General features: G+C 39.1%; 2 protein-coding genes and 1 pseudogene across 8 annotated transcripts in view; 1 reads left to right on the top strand and 2 right to left on the bottom strand.

The window, feature by feature from the left end:
• The window catches only part of PRKRA (protein activator of interferon induced protein kinase EIF2AK2), an 18,803-nt gene extending 13,206 nt beyond the window's left edge, over nt 1–5,597 (bottom strand). For 2 of the 3 annotated variants that reach the window (XM_069068496.1, XM_069068495.1), the window contains exons 1-3: nt 5,444–5,597; nt 4,538–4,707; nt 658–739 (exon numbers count right to left, since the gene is read on the bottom strand). In XM_069068496.1, coding sequence (XP_068924597.1) covers nt 658–739; nt 4,538–4,707; nt 5,444–5,520 — 329 coding nt within the window. In that variant the 5' untranslated portion in view covers nt 5,521–5,597. Of the gene's footprint in view, nt 1–657; nt 740–4,537; nt 4,708–5,026; nt 5,139–5,443 lie in introns of those variants that run through there. The other variant, XM_069068497.1, reaches the window with a different exon arrangement.
• Nucleotides 1–21,264, top strand: part of PJVK (pejvakin) — a 24,629-nt gene extending 3,365 nt beyond the window's left edge. Inside the window, exons 1-7 of one of the 5 annotated variants that reach the window (XM_069068492.1) lie at nt 4,714–5,095; nt 8,046–8,115; nt 10,067–10,262; nt 12,183–12,324; nt 13,804–13,921; nt 20,544–20,642; nt 20,943–21,264. In XM_069068492.1, the coding sequence (XP_068924593.1) occupies nt 10,141–10,262; nt 12,183–12,324; nt 13,804–13,921; nt 20,544–20,642; nt 20,943–21,238 (777 nt within the window). In that variant the 5' untranslated portion in view covers nt 4,714–5,095; nt 8,046–8,115; nt 10,067–10,140 and the 3' untranslated portion in view covers nt 21,239–21,264. Of the gene's footprint in view, nt 1–4,713; nt 5,096–5,956; nt 8,116–10,066; nt 10,263–11,468; nt 11,797–12,182; nt 12,325–13,803; nt 13,922–20,543; nt 20,643–20,942 lie in introns of those variants that run through there. The other 4 variants (XM_069068490.1, XM_069068489.1, XM_069068491.1 and 1 more) reach the window with 4 other exon arrangements.
• On the bottom strand, nt 14,788–16,300 carry LOC138146543 (dicarboxylate carrier SLC25A8 pseudogene; annotated as a pseudogene).
• Nucleotides 21,265–23,163: the final 1,899 nt, after the last annotated feature.

The following is a 23,163-nucleotide window of genomic DNA, read 5'->3' on the forward strand; positions in this document are numbered from 1 at the left end:
GCCAGTTCTATATCCTCATGACAAGTATGTCAAAGGCAGAAAAAAAAAAAGCCAGACAACAATGTCCTAGATTTCAAAACTCTTTCCAATAGTTATTTTACCAGCTAAACTACTGTAAAATTCAATAATATGCAAAGGTTTGGTATTAATATATACTTCATAATACCTGTATTATTTAATGAGGCATATATGATACATAGTTTTCCAGTGATGAAAAAGAAATTGTAGATTTAGAGGGATATTTATTGCCTAAGTCTCTCACGCCAGAACCCTAGAAGTTTTAGCTGCTAACATTTACTAATATGTTTCCTACATGAAAATGCTTAGTTTTAATACTATAAAACAGTAATGATAAATATTAGTCTATCAAAGAATGTATCAAGAAATAACTGGATATCTACCACAATGATGTAAGTCCTACTTGGGAAAAAAATGGGTCTAGATCAATAGAGCTTTCATTTAAATTTCATTCTTAAATTTAGTAACTTATTCTTAAAGTTCCTCCCAGAAGTATGAGAGCTTTCATTAAAAAAGGCGTTTCCAGATTAAATACAATAGTTCATTCTGTTGCTTTTGCAAACATAACTCAAACTTTGATTTTTGCCTCAGCAATATTTCTGAGCTGAAAAATGCAAAAAAAAAAAAATTGTTGCTCACCAAAGACTTGCATTTGCTTTCAAATGGCCAATGGCAGCTTCTGCAGCTTTATGCTTTGCCATTTTCTTACTCGAACCTTCACCTGTATTAGGAAAAATTAAAAAGAAAAAGGCAACATGATCTAAGAGAATATTGACAAGAGCAAATGACTTCAATTTGCAAGAGGGAAATATGGCAAAATTATTACTTATTTTTATGTAGTATTTAAAATCTTGCAAAATACTTTAAATACATCATCTCATTTTGGTTTTACAAAGACCTTGTGAGGTAGATCCTCTGAATCCAAATCTTCATGACTCCATATACAGTACTCTATCCACATAGCATGTTGCCTCTAAACTTAAATTTTTTTTTTTTTGCTTTTCGGAGGGCAATTGGGGTTAAGTGACTTGCCCCAGGTCACACGGCTAGTTTTTGTGTTAAGTGTCTGAGGCTGCATCCGAACCCAGGTCCTTCTGACTCCAGGGCCGGTGCTCTATTCACTGTGCCACCTAGCTGCCCCCTATGCCTCTAAAGTTATATAATAAAATAAGGTTTTCCCAAACTTGTAGATACCCATTGGCTGGGGAAATGGCTAAATAAGTTATGGTACATGAATACAATGGAATAGCATTGTACTGTAAGAAATGACAAACATAAATATAGAGAAGCATGAAAAGACTTGCATGAATTGATGCAAAGTGAAGTAAGCAGAACCAGGAAAATATACATGATGACTAAAAGAAAAGGTAAACGGAAAGTTCTACAACCCCAAAACATTTGAAAATGAATGTTGCAATGCAATGAACAAAGACATTTCCAAAAGACTCATGATGGAAAATGCTATCCCCAACTAGAGAATGGAGTCTGAATGTAGATTGAAGCATACTATTTTTCTTTTTTCCCCTTTGTTTTTTTCTTTCTCATGGTTTTTCCCTTTGGTTCTAAGTCTTCTTTACAACATGACTGATTTTTTTTCTCTTAAAAAATTGTTACAAAGGACACTCTTTGGGATGGGAGAGAGGGAGAGATGATAACTACCAAAATGTATTTTAGAACAGGTTTCCTTACATACTTAATGTATACACCAAAATGACATTTTAAAATTATAAATACTCTGTAAAATGATTAAAAAGAGGTTATATTTCATGCTCAGAAGTATTAAACATATTCACTTCTTCTCTAAACCTGGATGAAAGGGAGAACACCAGTGTTGTTATAGCAGAAAAGCCTAAACTTGTGCAATATAGCCTAGCCTGGTATACCGTGGTAAGAGTAGGTTTTCCTTTAAAGCACTCAGCAATGAAAATATTTTAACAGCAAAATTATCATTGATCTAGTCTGCTGCATAGTTCTGGTCAAACTCCAGTTAAAAGTTGTGTACCTACAATGATTATAATTAGGGTATCATGGTACTCTTTCAAAGCAAGAGAAAAAGAGAGTGACCTCTTCCCCATTTTAAGGTCAACCTATATTCACTTTATGAGTGGAGAAAGTGGGTAGGGAGATGAAGCCAGAGTCTATTTCTAATTTCAGAAAGCAGCAATGAATAAAATGTTGTACATTTAACTTTTACCCTCTCTTAGGGGTGACAGAGTAATGTAGTGAAACAAGTTTCTGCTTAGGAAATCAAGGAAGACTCAAGGCTTCCAACATGGCTGCTACTTCTGATAAATCATTTTTCTTCTCTGAGCCTCAGTTTCCTTTTCTGCACAATGGAGGTATTAGACTGGATCTCTAAGTTCCTTTCAACCTAAGGCATTTCAAGAAGACAGCCTCCATTTTTACCAGTAAAATGGGGTGAGTGTGGAACAAGGGTGGGTTAAAGGTGGGGGGAAGGAGTGACTCAGTCAACATAGTTATGAAGTCATCATTTATAGGTACTCTGTAGATTTCTGGTCCTGGGTCTAAATTGTACTGAGGGAAAAACAAAACTACTGTTTTTTAAAATGAGCTTGTTATCTTTTATGTATATAGTTCCAAACTTATAATTTCTTTAGTAAAGGAAATTTCCAGTAAGAAAACTCCATCAAGGGCGGCTAGGTGGCACAGTGAATAGAGCATTGGCCCTGGAGTCAGGAGTACCTGAGTTCAAATCCGACCTCAGACACTTAACACAAAAGAGCTAGCCATGTGACCTTGGGCAAGTCACTTAACCCCAATTGCCCTCCCCAAAAAAGCCAAAAAAACCCCAACAACCCAAAAACAACTCCATCCAAACAACACTCTATACTAAAAAAAATATTATCGAGTTGCCCAGGGCAGGAAGAAATTAAACAACTTGCCCAGTATCACAGCCAATACATATCAAAGGCAAAACCTGAGCCCTGAGCTTCCTAACCCTCCGTCTACTATGCTATGCTGACTCTTTGTGGTATATATAAACAATATCCCAGAAATAAAGACTACTGGAAATAGTTTTATTATTTCTTTGGTTCATATATGGAACACATTTACTAATAATAGCTCTTATGTTTATATTGTGTTTGACAGAGTAAACTCAGTTTTATTCAACAAGGCAGGTAGTATAAACATTTTCATCTTCATTTTACACATTAATAAACTGAGGCACATATTGGTTAAGCTCTAAGTAACTCCCCTAGTCGCACAATGAGGGCTTCATACAGTAATGAGGGGGGAAAATGATTTTAAGCTTCTGGTTACTTTTAACATAGATTCCCAATCGAAGTTCCTGCTTTACTAGTTTATTGCTAAGTAGATTTACAAATTGGTTGCTTGGCTTTGCACAGGAGGCAGCATGGTGCAGTGCAAAGTGTGTAGGGTTTGGAGTCAGAGTACTGGGATGCATATCCTAACTCTGCTACCTAATGTTCGACTTCGGGCTCATCACATAACATCTCTGGGCCTGTTTCCTCAAGTATAAAATGAAGGTATTAGACTACATGAACTTAAAAGCTGCTTTTCTCTCCAAAACTCTATTCTCTTTTTTTGGCCCCAATTCCCAGCTGAGAGACAGTGATTATTCCTTCTCTGTTCTTATCAGGGATCAGCATTCTACCTCACCCATGTGCCTTTTCACCAGAGATCAAACATTTCAGGAATATGAAATGTAGCTTCACTTCAGTAGGAAGAAAACAAAAACTGTGACCTCTTTAGTTTTTAGATGAACAGATCACAAAACCTCCCTATTCCATTTGGATTTATTATCCTTTTATATTTTTTTCAAATACAATGTAATGTATCTGTTTGTGCTCCATGTTCAAGAAGTTAATGACTGGAAAGAACAGAATATTCATATTTAACAAATGGGGAAATTCACATGTAAATTATCCAAGTTCTTTGCCTTTATTTTCTTTGGATACAGAATGAGAAGTTTCGCTGGGCCAGCTTCTAACTTGGTAAATAAACAAGAATATGCTTGTTTCTACTACTGTGATCTAGGAGAGCTCAAGGACTTTCTAAGGTTCTGTGTGTCTTGCAATGGTGAAGTGAATTCGTATCTACCTTCCCTTGAGTTTAACAAGTTGCAAAGTGGGGTGGGAAATGGGAAATCAAGGTACTGGTAGGGGCTGTAAGCTTAGACACACGGTTAAGAACTATCTTAGTCCCCAGGGCTACTTAAGAGTACCTAGTCATCTTCAAAGCCTCTCCAATTCTGACTCTCAGACGTCGCCTAATGGAACCATTAAGAGATATCTTAGGGTGTTGGAGTTGAAAGACTCCATTACTATGTCTTAAGCTGGGCTAGTGAAGGTAGGTGGGGGGAAGGTAAAAGGGAGGGAGAAAAGGAGAAAAAGGGGATAAAGTTTAAGAAGTCTTTCTTTTGACTGAAGTTGACACTTCCGTTTCAGTATTTCCCTAGGGCATCTTCCTAAAGAAGCCATTACTGCCAATCTTCAGGACAACGCTCTTAATAGTTGGGTAAATAGTGTATACAGACCTGTGCAGGTTATATCACCAACGGTCACTCTGAAGGTGAAACTTGGCGTATTTGCATGCCCATCAGCTCTTTCAAATTCATAAACGGGTACATTATTGGTCTTCATGCCATATTCATGTAACACCTGAATTGGTGTTTTCCCAGGTTTGGCTGTGATCATTTTCCCCAACCTGCATAAACGAGAAGGCTGTCGGCTAGAAATGCCAAAGGGGTGTGTGTGCGGGTGGGAGAGGGCAAGAAAGTAGAAATGTTTAAGTTGTCGAGTGGGTCCCTAAAGCTAATGGAAGGGAATTCACTTCTCATTCTTAAAACTAGAAAACTAGGTGGCTGCACTTCTTCTGAGTTCTGAAAAATGAAGATGGCACGGGGAATGGGGGTGTTCTCCAATTTCTTCTGCTGGCAGCTGCAGCAGCAAGGATCAGGAGAAGTGGGGGAGGGGGGAGGTTAGAGAGGGTCAGAGAGAGCCCAAAAAGCTGGCTCCAGTAGCACCTGCTCAGGGAACGAAAAGCTCTCCAAGGCACCACGGGCGTCCTCTTTCTCAAGCCTATCAGGGTTCAGGTAACTCGAGCTGCCTGGGGCTTCTGGGACGCGACAGCAGCAGCTTTTCTAGCCTGACCCACCCACGGCCCAGTCCCTGGGGTGGGGGTGGGGGAAGATGGGGGAGGGAAGGAGAACCCTTGGAGGGCGGGGCCTCTCCCGGCTCCAAGAAGTGGATGGGGGACGGGGAGGGGAGGGGGAAGAGGGAAAGAAAGGGGGAGAGGAGGAGGGAGGGGGCACTATTACCCAGAAGGCACCTCGGAGGCCTCCTCGTCCTCTCTCGCCCCCTCCCCTCCTCCTTCTTCGAGAGGCCCTACCAGGTGTCCCACGAGCCGGTCCGGCCGGCTAGGGCTCCGCCCGCGGACTGACCTGAAGGTGCCGCTGTCCGGTGGGGCTGGCGGCGAGGTCGCGGTCTGGAGCCCGCCCTGGAGTCCGCCCTGGGGCATGCTTGGCCGTGAGGCGGCGGCTGGAGCCGGCGGCGGGGCTGGGGCCGCCGGGGTGGCGGCGGGGGGCGCTCGGGGCCGGGGGTTAGCTCTCCTTCCCTTGGGCGGCCCGTCCCCGAGAGGGGCGTCTTTAGCCCCCGGAGCCGCCGTCGCTGTCGCTGTTGCGGTAGCCGTGGTGGTCGCTTCCCGTTCCCCCTCCGCTACTGCTCCTCTGCTTCTGCTTCAGCTGCCTCTTGTCCCTCTTCTCCTCCTCCTCCCCCCTCCTCCTCCGCGTCCCTGTTGTGGTTCCGGGGGGCGGGGGAGAAGAGGAGGAGCCGATGGCGCAGCCCCCCTCACTCCCCCCGCCGCGCCCGCACCTGCTGCCGCCGCCGCCGCGGCCCGGGCCCCCCGCCCGGCGCTCTCTCCTAGCAGCCAAGCCTCCTCTGTTAGCGGCTCCCCCAGACGTCAGCCTCCAAACTGACCTTCCTTTGCAAGTCCGCGAGCGCGTGCTGCGTGCGGTCACTCACACAACGTCTCCCGCCGCGGGCCCGCGGGGCCGGCCCGCGAGCGGGGTCATTATCCTCTATCCGGGCATTTCTTGCCCCGCCTGAGGAGAGGGCGCGTCAGGGCCGCCATAGTGGTAGCACCCAGGCACCCCTTCTCCCCAAGATCCTCCAGAGGGGGCCTCCCGTGGACACGCAGTCGGACACTTTTCCTTCCTTCCTCCCATCCCACGGAAGCTTTCCTTCCCCATGGGGGATGGAAGCATGTCCAGATGACAACTGATAATCCTCTTACTAAAAAATGAGCCCTCCCTTTTCTGTATAATCAGCGTGTTCCCGAGTCCCAGACGATGTCCCGAGCCCAGGGGGTCCTCAAAGCCAGGGAGGACGAACCGGATAACTTAGCGGCTTCTGGGCTCTAGGGAGTCTGGGGGCTTGCCCGGCCGCACAGCATGACGTCATGTCAAAGCTGGTGCAGCGAAGGGCGTCCATAAAACAAGTGCCGTTTTGTGCCACACGCCGAGCTGGAGTCCGAAGGTTGAAACGGTCCCTACTTGCAGCGCGCTCCCATTTCTAATGAGTCACTTTTCACCCTCCCCTCCTCTTTCTTCTGCTCTGGGGTTTGCAGGCGGCATCCCTGCTCGATCCGCGTTCGGTGCCGCTGCGCTCGCAAGCCCGGCTCCTGGGGCAACCGACAAAGCCGTGGAGAAATCCCAAACCTTCCGCATTAAAGGGATTTCCTTTTTTTTTTTTTTTTAATCCATGTAGTCGTCGCTGTCGTTTTTATTACCTGAGGCTGAACAGAGTGCATTTAAGCCCCGATTTATAAGAGGTTTTGAAACCAAGACTGCACTTTTCTTGAGTCGTCCCAAAGAAGATAGCCATTGTTTTAAAATCCTCATCAACTCATGTCCTTACCATCCCTCTACATTTGGGCTGTGTCCTGGTAGTGGACTATCACAGATAGTACCTTCTGGCCCCAGATGCTTGGACGGAAATGCTTTCTCCTGGGTCTCACCTCTTCACCTCGGACCCTCCCTCAACCCTGAACTAGGAAAACAAGAATAAACTGAAGGAGGAAAACAAATGCAGAGCCCCTTTTATAACCAGGTTTTTAATTCTAAGTCTACTTAAGCATCAATCCAAAGAGTAAAAATCTCATACGAAATGGTTAGACTATGAATCTTGGGACTGCTCTTCAATAAAAGGATCCACTGTATGCTAAAAAAAAGTGTTCGTTTAATATGGATACAGTCCCCCTACATTATTATTTTTTTTTGCCCAGCAGAGGGTAAGATGAGATACATAAGAAAATTGGAGTCTTTAAATTGCTCCCAGATGATTCTTCTGTTGCTCAAAATGGCATAACTTACTGCCAAAATTGGCATCATTAACTTGTAAAGGAATTTCCTTGGACGGGTTCCACTGAAGATTGTATCTAGAGCTAATGCTTGTCATTTTAATCTTCAGGTTTTGCCAATGTATCCTTCAGAACTGATACTGTATTGGGCCTCCTTACCCTGATCATATTTCCTTAGCTCTGACTCTAACAAAAGACATTACTGCCACTTAATGTCAATTTCTTCTGTTAGCTTTTTTAGTCATATAGAATGGCAGGGTGGCACTTCAGTCTTACCTTTAGTATATTAGTTTACACTTGATGTATAATTCATTATGTTGAGTACATGAAGCTGAAAGGGAGCAGTGAGTTCTGCACATTGGAAACTAGTTAGTGAAAACAGGTTATTTTGCTTTTCTAATTAAGTATATAACTGCATTTAAAAATTCATCCTTGATATAGTTTTGTGCATGGTAATTTTCTTCAAAATACTAACCTTTTGAATATGGATTCAGTATCTGGAAGTTGCAGTTGATGAAGTGTTTTTTCATTAATATTATATTAATATGTTTGCTGCTGCTACCAAGAGCTTTGTTAAGCAAGTTGGAGATGGAGGGAGATTAGTTCCTGTTCCAAGCCTTAGTGAAGCTGACAAATATCAACCTCTGAGCCTTGTGGTTAAAAAGAAAAGATGCTTTTTGTTACAGAGAGCTAAATTTACTTCAACACCTTTCACACTGAATGATATTCTCCTAGGAGACAGAGAAATTTCAGCTGGTAAGTTTTTCAATAGTTTTTTAAAAAGCTTGTTTTTAGAATTACTATCTGTACTGTATTAGGAGCCTAAATGCAGATAGCATGTTATAGGAGTAGCATGATTTTTATTGATAGTCAAATTTTTTGTTGAAATAGGTGTAATGATATTAGTAACAGAAAGAATGCTTTAAATTTACCTAGTGTCACATCCAGTAGGAGCTCAAAACATTTTCAAATCTATTAAAATGCATTGGATCTTCTCAATCTGGTATGTCTTCCCCTACCTCTCCCTATTGCTTTGTTTTTGCTTATATCTGTACTATTACATCTTTCCCTCCACCACTGAGTAGATGGTAAACTTCTTGTGGACAGAAACAATTTTCATTTTTATTTTCCTGTGTTCCTTACTATCACAGTGTCTGGCTCATTGTAAGTGCTCAATAAATGTATATTGCATTGAATTTTTAATACGCTGTTTTGCCAAATCAATTTGCATTTCATTTCATAATAATATTAGCTAACATTTATTTAGTGATTCAGAGTTTACAAAACACTTTACATATTTTTAAAAATTTGGTCCTGCTAGGAACTCTGTGAGGTAAGTGCTATTATTATCTTTTTTTATAGGTAAGGAAACTGAGACTAAGAGGGGATAAAATGCCTTGCCATTTCTTACTAGCCACAGCTGGTAAGAATCTGAGGCAGAGTTTGAACTAGTCCTCGACCCTAAATTCAGGGCTTTATCACTACATCACCTAGCTACTTCACATACTAAACAACTTCAAAATGGGAATGATACCTGTCTTGTTATCCCATTAAGTTTGTGGTATGCACTAAATCAGATGATGAAAGGGATTTCATTATCATAAGGAACTCCTTATTTATGACACTGTAAATAAATCCTAGGAAACTGCATAAGGCACACAGAGGTTCAATTATTTATTTAGTATCATACAGATACTATAAATTATTACATTAAACTTATGGAGGCAGCTAAGTTGGCTCAGTGGATAGAGAGCTGGGCCTGGAGTCAGAAAGACCTGAGTTCAAATATGACCTCACATACTAGCTGTGTGACCCTGGGCAAGTCACTTAGCCTGTTTGCTCTCCATGGAGAAGGAAATGGCAAACCACTCCAGCATCTTTGCCAAGAAAACCCTATATACAGTATTGGCATGCTATAGTCCAAAGGGTCACAAAGAGTCAGACATTATTGAACAACAACATAAAGATCATAAGAATATAGAAGCAGAATTTGAATGCAGGTTGTCCTAACTTTGGACAGCTAGGTGGCACAGTGATAGGATGCTGGGCCTGTAGTCAGGAAGACCTGAGTTCAAATCCAGCCTTAGATACTTGCTAGCTACGTGACCATGGGCAAGTCACTTAACCCTGTTTATCTCAGTTCCTCGTAGGATCACAAAGAGTTGGACATGACTGAAAATGAAACAGCCTAATTTCAAATAAGCACTAATATGCTAGGCCATATTGCTTACACTGGCCATATTGCTTATGTAGAAGCAAAAGCATTTTGAAATGGATTAATTATCATATCATCATTTCTACTACCACTACTTATTATTGTGATACTGTTATTGTTTTTATCATTTAAGTTGTTGATATATAGAGGCAGCCTATGTTAGTTAACTGAATTTTTCTCGACCTGTTTGAAACATAGAGGAGTTTGAATTGGTATTTTAACAACAGATTGTTACTTAAAATAAAACACTCCCACTGCCCTACTCCTCTAATCTTTTTTCATGGGAGGTTTTCCTGAGTACAAAGAAAAGAACAATATTATTTAATTGAATAATTTACTGTAAATGGAATTGATATTTTGAAATTTTGGTTTAAATCATTGCCATTACTATTATAATTTATAACCTTGGAGTTCTTTAATGTTGTACTTTTAAAATAATCATAGTAGGTGGGTAATAGACATTTAAAACACAACAATATTCTTTTATTAAAGGTATCTCCTCCTACCAATTACTGAATTATGAAGATAAATCAGATGTTTCCCTCTATGGAAGACGAGGAAATCACATGGTGAATGATGTTGGGATTAACGTTGCTGGATCGGATTCTATTGCAGTCAAAGCTTCATTTGGTGTGGTAACTAAGCATGAAGTGGAAGTGACATCGTTGCTCAAGGAGCTTACTACTAGGTCAGTGTGATAGTTTTTGATGTATTTAAATAATCCAATTAAATATTTGAATTTTACAAATTTTACTACAATGCATTTAAAATGTGTGTTATAGTTTACAAAGCTAAGCAATTTATTGTTTAAATTTAGAATGCTACAATTAATCTTACAAATGAGTTTCAAAAATTGTTTGAAAAAAATTCTTTATTTGTCCACAGAATGTGCTTTTCTCAGGGCCATATTTGATAAATGCCACCTCTTACTTTCCTAACAATATTCCCTTTTAGATTTCTACTTATCTCCATGTCATTTGATAGTAGGCTCTTAATCAGTCAAGCAGTAAGTATTTATTAATCATTTACCGTATAACAGACACTGTTAAGTGCTAGGAAACACTGCCCCCTTCCCCCAACAATTACAACAACAAAAAAACCCAATCCCTGCCCTTGAAGACCATACATATAGAGCTTAGTACCCTGCCTGGCATGAGAAGGCTCAGTGGATAAAGTGCTGGGCCTGGAGTCAGTAAGATTCCTCTTCCAGAATTCTTATCCAGCTTCAGACACTTGCTAGCTGTGTGACTCTGGGCAGGTCACTTAACTCTTTGCCTCAGTTTCCTCATTTGTAAAATGAGTTGGAGAAGGAATGTCAAACCACTCTAATATCTTTGCTAAGAAAACTCCAAAAGGGGTTACAGAGAGTTGGACACAACTGAAAAACGAAACAATAACAACAATTTTTATTGACTGACTTTCTGAAGAGGAAGATGAACGGAACTGAAGGAATATAAGAACCTGCTTGGGTGCAAATATAACAAAAGTTCTTCCACATAGATTTCTGCAAAAAACAAATTTAATAGGTTCATAGATCTAGAGTTGGAAGGGACATTAGAAGCCTTCTATTCCAACCTTTTCAGTTTGACAGATGAAGAAACTGAGGCCCAGACAGATTAAATTACCTGGCCAGGCTCAGACAGGTAATAAATAGCAGAGTTAGAATTTGAACCCAGGCTCCTTAGATTCTAAATCTAACTCATTTTCCCCTATTATACCATGTTGCCTCGCCACTTCATAGAGTCCAAGTCCAAAAAATTAGGAAGGAGAGGTGATGTCATGGTACCTGACAAGGTACCACGTCAGCACAGTGCTAGAAGCAAAGTGGCTAGTCAGCAGTTCCTTAACTTGCAGTACAAGGGAGATCATTGGAGTCATACTGATGAGCACCATCTCTATTAGATTTTCCTGTAGGGATTCTTTTATAGGAAAAAGCAACAAAAATCAAAGAAAATGTCTACTTTGTTCCTATTTGCCATGCTAGTTATATGAAGATAATAATAATTAGCATTTATATAGCGTTTACTATGTGCCAGGCACTGTGCTAAGCACTTTACAATTATTATCTCATTTGATCCTTACGATGACCGTCAGAGATAGGTGCTATCAGTATCCCCGTTTTACAGATGAGGAAGCAGAGACACAAGGAACACAAGAGACTACAGAAAAACAAAACAAAACAAAAACCTCAAAATTAAGAAACAAGATATGAGGGATCTATGGTAAGACAATTCAAGCAGAATATAGATGATATATATAGTACAGGCAACTGTAGTTTGTTAACTATGCTATACTTAAGAAATATTGGCTATAGGGGGTTGATTGTTTTTTTTAAAATAGGTAAACATTGTATACTTTGTTTTCCCAGCAAACTACAGCAGTCTGATTGCTTAAAACCAAGGTTTGTAGTTAGTTAAACTCTTTTTAAAGAGTCTACTGAATTTCTTTTAGTCATATTGATTCCTTTTAAGCTTGTTCAAATTGTTTTATGTAACAGGAAAGGTTTTTATTCATTTTTATGCTTTCATATTTATGAATAATTAGAAACAAAATAAATGTAATTAGGTAATACAAAAGTACCTGTGGATTTCTCTTTTCTTTATTTTAGAAAAATTAACTTCGATCACTGCCTAATCCGTCAATCGAGGAGTAGTAGAAAGGCAGTATTGTGTGTGGTCATGGAAAGTATTAGAACAACACGCCAGTGTTCATTATCTGTGCATGCTGGAATGCGTGGGGAAGCAGTGAGGGTAAATATCCTTAAAAGACTTCTCTTACTAACTAAAAGGTTGTGATATATATGTATATATATATATATATTTTTTTTTTTCAAGCCAGAAACTAGTTTTTTAGTGGTAGTAGGACAAAAGAATAGTTGTAATAGCATTTTTTTTTGGTTAAAATTTTGATAGAAAATATGAAGTTTCTTTCATTGGAATTTTTATTTGTGTGCCAAACTTCTGAAAAAAATCTCCAAGAGAATTTGGATACTAAATTCAGTGAATTAAATGATGCTTAAATACTCATCCTTGTGAAATAAAGTACATATAACAAAAAACCATCCTTTAATCACTGAAATATTGCTACAAGAATGAAAGTAGTGGTTTGGTTCAAAGAGTATGTTTTTCTTTTTTTAGTCATACAGATTATACTTTTAAAATAAAGGATTAAGGTTAAGTTGTTTATAGGAACCTAAAATATTACAATTTTCTATGGTAATATTTTTTGTGACCAAATTTACCTTATTCAGAGTTTAAATTTTTATTTTAAAATAATTTTAAAGAGTTATTTTTTTTTAAGCAATCGGGGTTAAGTAACTTGCTCAAGGTTACACAGCCAGTTATTTCTGGGTGTGGTGCTGAGTATCTGAGCTTGGATTTGATCCTCAGGTCATCCGGACACTGGAGCCTGTGCTCTTACTCGCTGTGCTACCTGGCCACCCTTAAAGAGTTATTTCGATTTAATTCTTTAGGCCAATTGTAATTCTTCTTTATCTTGATCTAGTGAAGCATAATAAATAATGATTTGATTAATTTCATTTAAAAAGAGTTGCATTTTTAGGAATGGAAAGGTAAGGTTTCAGTTAAATTTTATCTAAATCTTAGTAAAGTGAAGCATTGTCTGCTTGGGACTACTGGTTTGTACTGAAACTTGAAATGGAAAGTATTGATTTAATCTGGTTAGTTTAACAAACCATTCACCTATGAATTAGAACTTTCACTGACCTGAAAGACACAAACAGGCTTTTGGTTTAGAGTAATGTTTGAAGACTGCCTAAAGTCTCAAAGCATTAGAACAGTTCCACACATCAGTAGGCCAGTGAGACTGAAGGAAACTTTCAAATAATCTATTTGACTTGCATTTGTAACTAAATATAAAAGGAGTGAGGGGGACTAAAGGATTCAGCTCTTAGATCGAATTATTATTGCATTGGCTTTAACGTTATTAGATCTAACAGTAATGTGAATGAAATAGGGGTAAAGTAGTTCCTTCCTTGAGATAAATTACCATTTCCAAGTAGAGAATTCTTGTTCCTAGAAGAGCCAAATAACTTCAAACAAGATGGTTCTTTACTTTAAAAGTAGGATTATCCTGATAATTTTAAAAAACCATGCATGTCTAGAGTGTTGAACAAATGCAATTCCTTCAAAATTTCATTCACACTCAAAGAATTTCCTTTTCATTCCTGACTCCCTACTAATACATGTTATTTCTTTTTTGAAAATTAGTTTCACATTATTGATGAACAAAACCCAAAGGGAAGAGACAAAGCTATTGTTTTTCCAGCACACACAACCATAGCTTTTAGTGTTTTTGAACTTTTCATTTATTTGGATGGTGCCTTTGGTAAGTAATCTGTTTGTGAGATATTTTTTATTTATGCTTTTCAAATAAACTATTTTAATTCAGAAATTACTTAGCAGTTATTTTGTGTGAAAATGAAATCATTAAAATTAAGTAATGCTTTCCAGAAGGGTTAGTCTTATGTAGAAATGGCAGTAGGTGACTTTTAGCTAGTATGGGGACCCCCCATTCCTCATAAAATCTGCCACCTGTTTGCTTTATATCTTAAAGCAATTGTATTGCATCCTCCGATCAGAGGTCAGTGTCAAAAATGACTGGAAGAAGCAACATGTTGAACAACTGTTACACTAGGATGCAAATGACTTTTATAAAATCTTTTTCTAAAAGCAGATTTTGATGGAGGGGGTGGGAGGGTGGGTAGGTAAGAAAAAAAAAACTGAGCACCTTAAAGGATAGGAAGTGTGTTTGTTGGGGTAGGAGGGAGAGATGAGGGGAAAATGTAGAAAGGAGAGGTTTTCCTAACCTTAAAGACACTATGTTATATTTGCCTAGGGCTGCTGGCTTTGATTTCCAGGTTTCTAGAACAAAAAAGCAATTTTTAAAAAAACCAACAACTTCAAACAACTTAATGGACATAAAATAAATACTCTCAGGGAAATTTATTTCTAACCTTGACATTTGTGGCTATTCAACTTAAATCTGTGAATCTCAGGTTTATATTTTAAAAGTTTTATAAAAATAATTTTAAAATACTTGTTGGTTGACACAACTGCTTATCTACTTTTTATATTCCTTTTTCTTAAGCATGGTATGAAACTAGGCAGATGTATCTGTGAGTCTGTACTTTTATTGTATAATATCTAGCAAAGTGGGTGCTCTGCACAAAATAGGTACCCAATAAGCATTAATTGTTTTTTTTTTTTTTTGGGAGTTCTGGTCTGGCTTTATTAGAAGTAAGGAGCTTAAGAACTTAGTGAGACAACAATGGCAGAAGTAGGCTGGATGGAGGTTTAAATGGGGCTAACTCTAAGGGGGGGGGGAGTTCCTTCAATGCTAAGGCAGGGGAGGAGAGGAATAAGGGGAAAATAAAACGGGAGGGGAGGAGGCAGGATGGGGTAGGACTCAGTGTGTGTGTGTGGGGGGGAGGGGGGGAATAAGGCATAAAGCTAGCAGGAGAGGGCTCAGAAGGGAGCTTCCCGGGAAGTGCGAGCGGCCATCAGGGCCCGTTTCAGTTGCTCATAGGTGACAAACATCACTACATTCCAGGAGCCCAAGCGGAGGAAGGAAGGCATGAACCCCTTGTAGAAGGCTTGGGGTCCCTCCTTCTGAAGCATGGTGAGAGCGCAGTGGCCAGCACTGGCATACTGGCCCGCGGCAGAGTTCATGTATCTCGTCTTGACCACGTCCACAGGGGAAGCAATGATGGTGGTGCAGAAGCCAGCCCCAAAGGCTGATGTGAAGTGGCATGGAAGGTCATCAGTCATAAGGTGGGCCTTCAGAAGGGCATCTTTGATGAGATCATAGGTCACCAGCTCAGCACAGTTGACAATAGCATTGCGGGCAACATTAGGTGAAGTTCCTTTCCATAAGCCTCGAAGGCCCTCTTCTCTGGCGATAGTCTTATAGGCATCCACTGTACCCTGGTATCTCTGGCTGCCACCTGCACGAGCCTGGGCCTGGAAACGTACCTTTACCACATCTGTGGGTTGGGCTACGCCCACTGCCAGAGCCCCTGTGGTGCAGCCTGCCAGGAGGCGGCTCCCAATGCCTGCATGCTCAGATCCCTTGGTGTAGAACTGCTTGACAGAGTCATAGAGGCCAATTCGAACAGAGGCAAAACTCATCTGGCGTTGCAACCCAGCCACCAGCCCATTGTACAGGCTGCCAGGGCCCTCAGTCTTGACCATGGTCAGAATGGTACCCATGACACCCCGATACTGGGCAGTGGTAGAAGAAGCTCGGACAGCCCCCTGGCTCTCTCCTTGAATCTGCAGTCGAACTTTGGCTGTGTCCAGGGGGAAGGTGATGAGGTCAGCGATGCAGACAGCAGTGCCAGCCCCAAGGAACTTTACGGTGGCTGTTGGGGGCACATCTGTAGGCTTAAATCCAACCATGATTCGATGCTAGCCTTCTGCTACTTCCCAGGAGGCAGGGGAAAAATGGAAAGATAGCCTCCACTGATTGAGCAAGACGAGATAGAGAACTCTGCCGGAGTCCTGATCTGGAGGGTCTCACGATGATGGCACCTTGATCAAGCTTCTCTAAAGGTGTCCCGCTCTTCAAAGTTGCTCACGGCAACCATGGCCCACTTCCCTTGATTTTCCATAGAAAGTTGTTGGGAAACTGAACACCTAATGATCATACTATGTGCCCGGGGCCGTAGAGGAAAACACGAGGAGGCGGCGGGGGCACGAGGCCTGCAGCAGAGTCCCTGTCCAGCGGGTTGGGGAGCTGCCTAGCGGTCTCACCGCTGGGTCACTACAAAGTCGCATTAATTGTTTAAATTTAAACTGTTGATAAATGTTTAAATCTTCCTGTGCTGAGCTAGTCACGACCTAAGTGTTTTGGATGAAAAGGTAAAAATATGTCAATCAGCTTTCCTTCAGTTTAGAGCAATAGTGGCATAAAATATTCCCATGTGATAAAAAGCTAGGTTTACAGACTGCATATATTTAATTTGTTCCTTACAATAATTCTGTAAGCTAGATATATGGTTATATCAATTTAAATTGAGGTCTAGAGAGAGAAAGTGATTTACCCATGGTAAAACAGCTAATCAAAACCAGAAATCCAGGTCTATCACAACTTCTAGCTCAGCATCCTTTTCCTACTCCAAATTGCTCTTTAAAATCTACAAAATGTAGGGATTGAGATAGATGGCCTCTTAGGTCTGCTCTAAATGCTATAATTTTTTCAATCTTAATTTATACTACCATCTTCTCAAAATATTCTTCACTTTAGGTACTCCAGACTACTCAACATCTATACCCATCCTGTCTTTTCCTGCCTCTGTATATGGGCTTTATTATACATCCTAGATTGCTATCTTCACCCCTTCCTATTGAAGTCCTATGTGTTCGTTAAAGCCTAGCTCAAATGTCACATTCTTCGGGATGCTTTCCTTGAACTTCTTAGTCAATAGTGTTCTTTCTAATCTCATATAGCACCTTGCACTGCTCAGGTACTTTCTTTCTTTTTAAAAATAGTATTTTATTTTTTTCCAATTTACATGTAAAGATAATTTTTAACATTCATTTTTTTAAATTGAGTTCCAAATTATTTCCCTTCCTCCCTCATCATGCTCACTCTAAGACTCTTACCAATTTAATATAGATTATGTATGTGCAATCATGTAAAACATATTTCCATATCAGTCATGTTGTAAAAGAAGAAATAGACCAAAAGAAAAGAACCATGGGAAAAAAAAGTGAGATAGTATGCTTTGATCTGCAGTCAGACTCCATCAGTTCTTTCTCTGGCTGTGAATAGCATTTTCCATCATTGAGTCTTTTGGAATTGTCTTGGATCATTGCATTGCTGAGAAGAGCTAAATTGTTCATACTGATTATTGTGCAATGTTGCTGATACTGTGTATAATGGTTCTGCTCACTTCACTCTGTATCAATTCATGTAAGTCCAGGTTTTTCCTCTCAGGTACTTTCAAGTGATACTGAGATCAGGGGCCATTTTATGTAATCTTTGTTTCTTTCTTGGTACAATCCTTTCTTATTTTTATTTTTATTTATTTAAATATTTTTTGCTTTTTGGAGGGCAATTGGGGTTAAGTGACTTGCCCAAGGTCACAGACTAGTTTTTGTGTTAAGTGTCTGAGGCCAGATTTGAACTCAGGTCCTCCTGACTCTAGGACTGGTGCTCTATTCACTGTGCCACCTAGCCACCCCGGTACAATCCTTTCTATAAATTGCACATTAGATTGTTTATTGAATTGAATTGAACCTTGTAAGCAGCCCCTTTGCTCCTTTTTAAACATCTCTAAGTACATCTGATAGCCACCTCTTTTACAGAGAGCTGGAAGGGACCTCAGTGATCATCTTGTCCAAGTCATACAGGAAGTGCCCCAATTATCACATGTCAGACAAGTGGTTGTTTAGCCTCTGCTTGAAGACCCCCCCCCCCCAGGAGGGGGCACTGCCTCTCTAGGGAACCCTGTTCACTTTTGCACAGCTAGCTCTAAGTGTTAGGAAGTTTTTCCCAATACCAAGCCCAAATTGGCCCCCTTGTGATTTCTACCCATTGTTCCTGTTCTGCCTGCTGGGGTTAGTAGTACAGGTCTGATTTTCCATCCACATGACACCCTTTCAAATACTCTAATCCAGCTATCATCTGCCCTTCCCCGCTAAGTTCCTTCATTCCTTTAGTTGATCCCTATATAACATGATTCAAGGCCCTTCACCTACCTAGTTGCCCTCTTCTGGATACTTTCTAGTTTATCAATGTCCTTTTAAAATTATAGTGCCTAGAACTCTGAACACAATACCCCAGATGAAGGCAGGGTACAGTGGGATTATAGCCTCCCTATTCTTGGAAGCTGTGCCTTTCTTAATGAAACTCAAGATCTATTGGCTTTTTGCTTGCCACATTGCATTGCTGACTCATTGAGCTTGCAGTCCATTAAAACCCTGAGATCTTTCTCAGAACACGTACTCTCTATCCAGGCCTCAGTCTTTGTGGGGTTCATTTCTTTTTTGTACTTAAGGCTTGAATCTTATCCCTATTGAATTTCACCTTGTTGGATTGAAACCAATGCTCTAGCCTGTCAAGATACACATTAACTATCCTTCACAACTTTGGGTCATCTTCAGATTTGATAAGCATACCATCTATACCTTTATCATTGATAAAAATGTTAAACAGCACAAGGCTAGTCCCAGATCCATGGGGTCTTTATTAGAGACTTCCTGCCACTTTGACATTGAACCATTAATCTGGCCATTCACCTAGTTCTGAATCTCTTTGATTATATTATTGTCTGATCCATATCTCTCTGCTTTCTCAAAAGCTTTGCTGAAGCATAGGTAGATTATGTCCCTTCATCTACTAATTTAGTAATCCTGCTGAAAAAGGAACTGAGATTAGTCTGGCATGACTTGTACTTAATGAAGCCATGCTGGCTTTTTGTAATCACTACTTTCCTTTCTAGATATTTGTCAACCACTTCTTTAATCATCCATTCTAGAACTTTTCCAGGAATCAACATCAAACTCACTGACCTATTTATAGATTCTGTTTTCTTCCCCTTTTTGAAAACTGGGACATTTGTAGTTCTCCAGTCTTGTGTAGAATCTTTCCAATTTTCTTTTTTTGTTTTTGTTTTTTTTTGGAGGGGGGGAAGGCAAGGCAATTAGGGTTAAGTGACTTGCCCAAGGTCACACAGCTAATTAATTAAGCGTCTGAGGTGAAATTTGAACTCAGGTCCTCCTGACTCCAGGGCTGGTTTGCCACCTAGATGCCCCTACCATTTTCTATGATCTTTTGTCTCATCAGCCACGTGTTGGTTCTTCAGTGACCCAAAGATAAGAGTACATTTGGATCAGATGGGATTGAAAATTCACCTCAGGGGCAGATAGGTTCTCCCTTAACTGTTTCCTAGCTTTTCTTTGATTACTTTCCTTAGTCATTTTTGTTTAGAAATGTAAAGATTATAATATTTAAATTATGTAAAGATTATGATATTTAAAGTCTCTGGTATAGCCAGATGAACTCTACCAAACGTCTGTTGCTAATGCTGCCTGACCATTTGTTTACTAGTTTACAGTTTTTGGGTGCTTGTGTAGATACTCAGTTAATACACAGTTTGGCTTCTCATTTAATCTGTATTAATCCACCTGCTCCTCTAAAGTAGCTCTCCCTGGCTTGATCATTTTTTTTACATATCCTATGTAACATTTTGAAAAGAAAAAATTTGTATAGTCAAATATGAATTATTTATCTCCAGGAAAGAAGCAGTGTATAAATATTAGAAATTTGTGGTTATAATAAGTGGTGTATTTTTGTAATCTCTGAAGTTTTGTTTTGTTTTGTTTTTAATGACCGCCAGGGCTCACTTTACAAAAGTTTTAGGGCTATAGAAAATCCTAAATTGGATTAAAAAAAAAAAAAAGAAAACCATGAAATCCAAATGGTTGAGGCAGGGGAGCCCCCTAGTGATCATAGTCTGTCAACACCATCTGAATAAGATTATGGGTGAATCTATTTTAGCTCTTTGGTGGCTTTCTTTTTCCCCAATTACCAATAAATGACTTATACAGATCGTGTGAGAGGAGGTGATAGGCAGAAGACCAGAGAAGCAAATAATAGTCCAAAGCCTATTGTTTACATAACGAAGTCTTGCTCAGGGAGCTGGATTTGGACTTCTGTAAGTATGGATATAAGAAAGGATGGGGATGTTTTTATTAGAGTTGGAAAGTCAGTCACCAAGCGTTTATTAAGTGCCTTCTATATGTGAGGCATTGTTCTAAGTGCTGGGGCTATAAAGAAAGGCAAAAAAGAAAAAACAAACCCCAGTCCCTGTTCCCAAAGAGCTTACAATAGAATGGGGGAGACACCATGGAAACAACTCTATACAAACAAGTTACAGATAAGCTGAATTTCAATTTATTTTTCCTAATAGTGTTGTGCTATGCTTTTTTTTTCTTTTTGATAGACCTTTGTGTCACTTCAGTGTCAAAAGGAGGATTTGAGAGAGAAGAAACAACAACATTTGCAGTACTCTACAGATTAAGAAATATTCTGTTTGAACGAAGTATGTCGTTTGATACTGATCATCTGTGACATAATTGAAAGGGTATTTGGGATGCATATTTTCCCTTCTTCATTAATGTATAAACTTATCTATTCAGTTGTCTCTAATCAAAATGAAGAATCTAAATTTAAAAATTTTGTAATTTGATTCATTCCTGATTATAATAAAAACTCTTGAATTTACTGTTAAGGTATTTTAAATTTTAGATGACATATTTATAAAGGATGTCTTTTGTGGCTTTATCTTTTTTCCTTGTTGTACCTTTAATAACACTTTATTTTTGTGTGCTTTCCTTTTCAGATAGAAGGGTGATGGATGCCATTGCTCGCTCTGAACTTTACATGGATGACCTCTTCTCAGATTACTACTATGATAAACCCCTCAGTATGACTGATTTCTCTCTGAGAGAAGGGACTCATGTCCGAGTTAATTTACTCAATCACAATATTCCAAAAGGGCCTTGTGTCCTCTGTGGAATGGGGAACTATAAGAGGGAAACTGTTTATGGATGTTTTGAGTGCTCTTTCAATGGACAGAAGTATGTAAGGCTCCACGCTGTGCCCTGCTTTGACATTTGGCACAAGAGAATGAAATAAAATAAGTGCCTTTGATGAACTTTTAAGTGTAATTGTGCCATAACCTTTTTCAGATGACCTGGATTCAAATGAGTAGATTAATTATGAGAAATATAAGAAAGGTAAAAATTAATTGCAGTGATATTTGCATTTTAATTTTCCTCAAAATTCTTTATATTTCATGTTTCAGAAACATTTGGAATAGTCACTACAAAAATGTGGTATTGTCATTTAAGGTAAGAAAACTCTACAAAAATTGAAATTTTTTTCCCCTGAATATCAGTTTTATTTTTAATGACATTAATTCAACATTTTAATGAATTGAATGTTGAAATGTTTTCTTTTTTTTGAAAAAAATACACCACTTATGGCCTGGTAAAATGAGAAAAATTTTAAGAATTTAACGTAGTCATATATGTTTAACTGTAGTATCCAATTGAAAGGACATTAAGAATTCTCCAAGAATAAGTTTTCATAAACAGAATTAAAAGAACTAGAGATTGGGAAGTAGGTTGTTGCTATTGAATATGTATCTGCTTTATAATTTTGTGGTTATAAGGTTCCTTATTGCCACTTCAAAACTATTGCAAAGACCAATCTTCTGTTTTTCCTCTATCATGAAGATGCATAAGAACAAAATGCTTTAATGTATGTGGGTTTAGAAGGTCTTATTTTTCTGTACTACAAGGCATCCAGAATTTGCAAACAAAATCTATCGGACCCTAATTTTTTGTCACTTGACCTATATGAAGAGAAGACATACAAAAGAAAAATACCAAAATGAAAAACAATCATAGGGATGAGGACAGGCCCTGTGATTTCATTGGTATAAGCAACTCCCAGGTAAAGAAATTCCCTCTGCCGATGCAGGTCACCACTTTCTCTGCATTTTGTACAGGTGGATGGAGCAAGATCACATAGCAGTAGGTGTTAGACACAGGCCTCGAATCCAGTTCTTCCTGGCTTCAAGGCCAGCTCTCTATTCAGTATGCCACACTGACTATAAAATACACATTCAAAATTAGTTACTCCACAGGTTCTCCATATGTAGAGAGACATAAAACAACTGTATATCAATTACCTGTGCTAATACATTAATGTACTTGTGTTTATGCAGAAAAAATTTAATTTCGTCTTTCTTTGGATATAGAGCATGGTTTCAAAATAGCCCTTTTTACTTTACTAAAAACTTTTAAATGTAATTTCAGCCACTTTAATTTTTATCAGCAGGTATTGGATAATTAGAGTGATTCATTGTGGAACAATACAATTTTCATATCCTTCAGATTAAGAAAGATTATATAATCACACTGTTTTTGGCATTTCACAGAAGATACCATATATTGTAGAAGGCTGAAGTAAGAGTCAACATGACAAGTTATCCAGTTGTTTGTTTTTTTACTATATTTTATAAAAGTATGTATAAGTGTAAGTCAATTTCTTGAGAGGTTATTGTCATAGTATTTAGAAAAGTGTATAAAGCCAGTTACTTGAAGATGGTGACATGAAGTAAAAGCATACTGAAGTATCTTAAAATGAGCGCAGCACAAAAATTATATTTTCTGAAAATTTTACTCATATTTTAGATTTTTGTCAACATAATTTAAAGGGTAGTGAGTCCTTAAAAATGGTTTTATTGATGCCTTTTGTCTTTACATCAATCATTTCAATCTTTCCCAGTGAGGGGACTGAAGCTCCCCTGGTGGCAAAGACCAACAATTAAGTGAAAACATCTCTTCTAAAGTAAATGAATCTGACATGTACAATGTTTGTCCTCTTAGTCCCCCCTTTCTCTACCATGATGGAGAAGGTTTCATTATCTGTCTTCCTGGACTTTCATTTTTTTCCCCCAGTTATTTGGAGTCCAGTTTCTTTTTAGTGATCTTTTCATTTATATTATTATAATCATTGTCTTAAGTCTTAAGCCTCTTGATTCCATTTGTTTA

The sequence above is a fragment of the Petaurus breviceps genome, unplaced genomic scaffold (assembly GCF_028583685.1).
Source record: "Petaurus breviceps papuanus isolate PSGF00001 unplaced genomic scaffold, PetGlider_PUasm1.0 90763, whole genome shotgun sequence".
Lineage (NCBI taxonomy): Eukaryota > Metazoa > Chordata > Mammalia > Diprotodontia > Petauridae > Petaurus > Petaurus breviceps.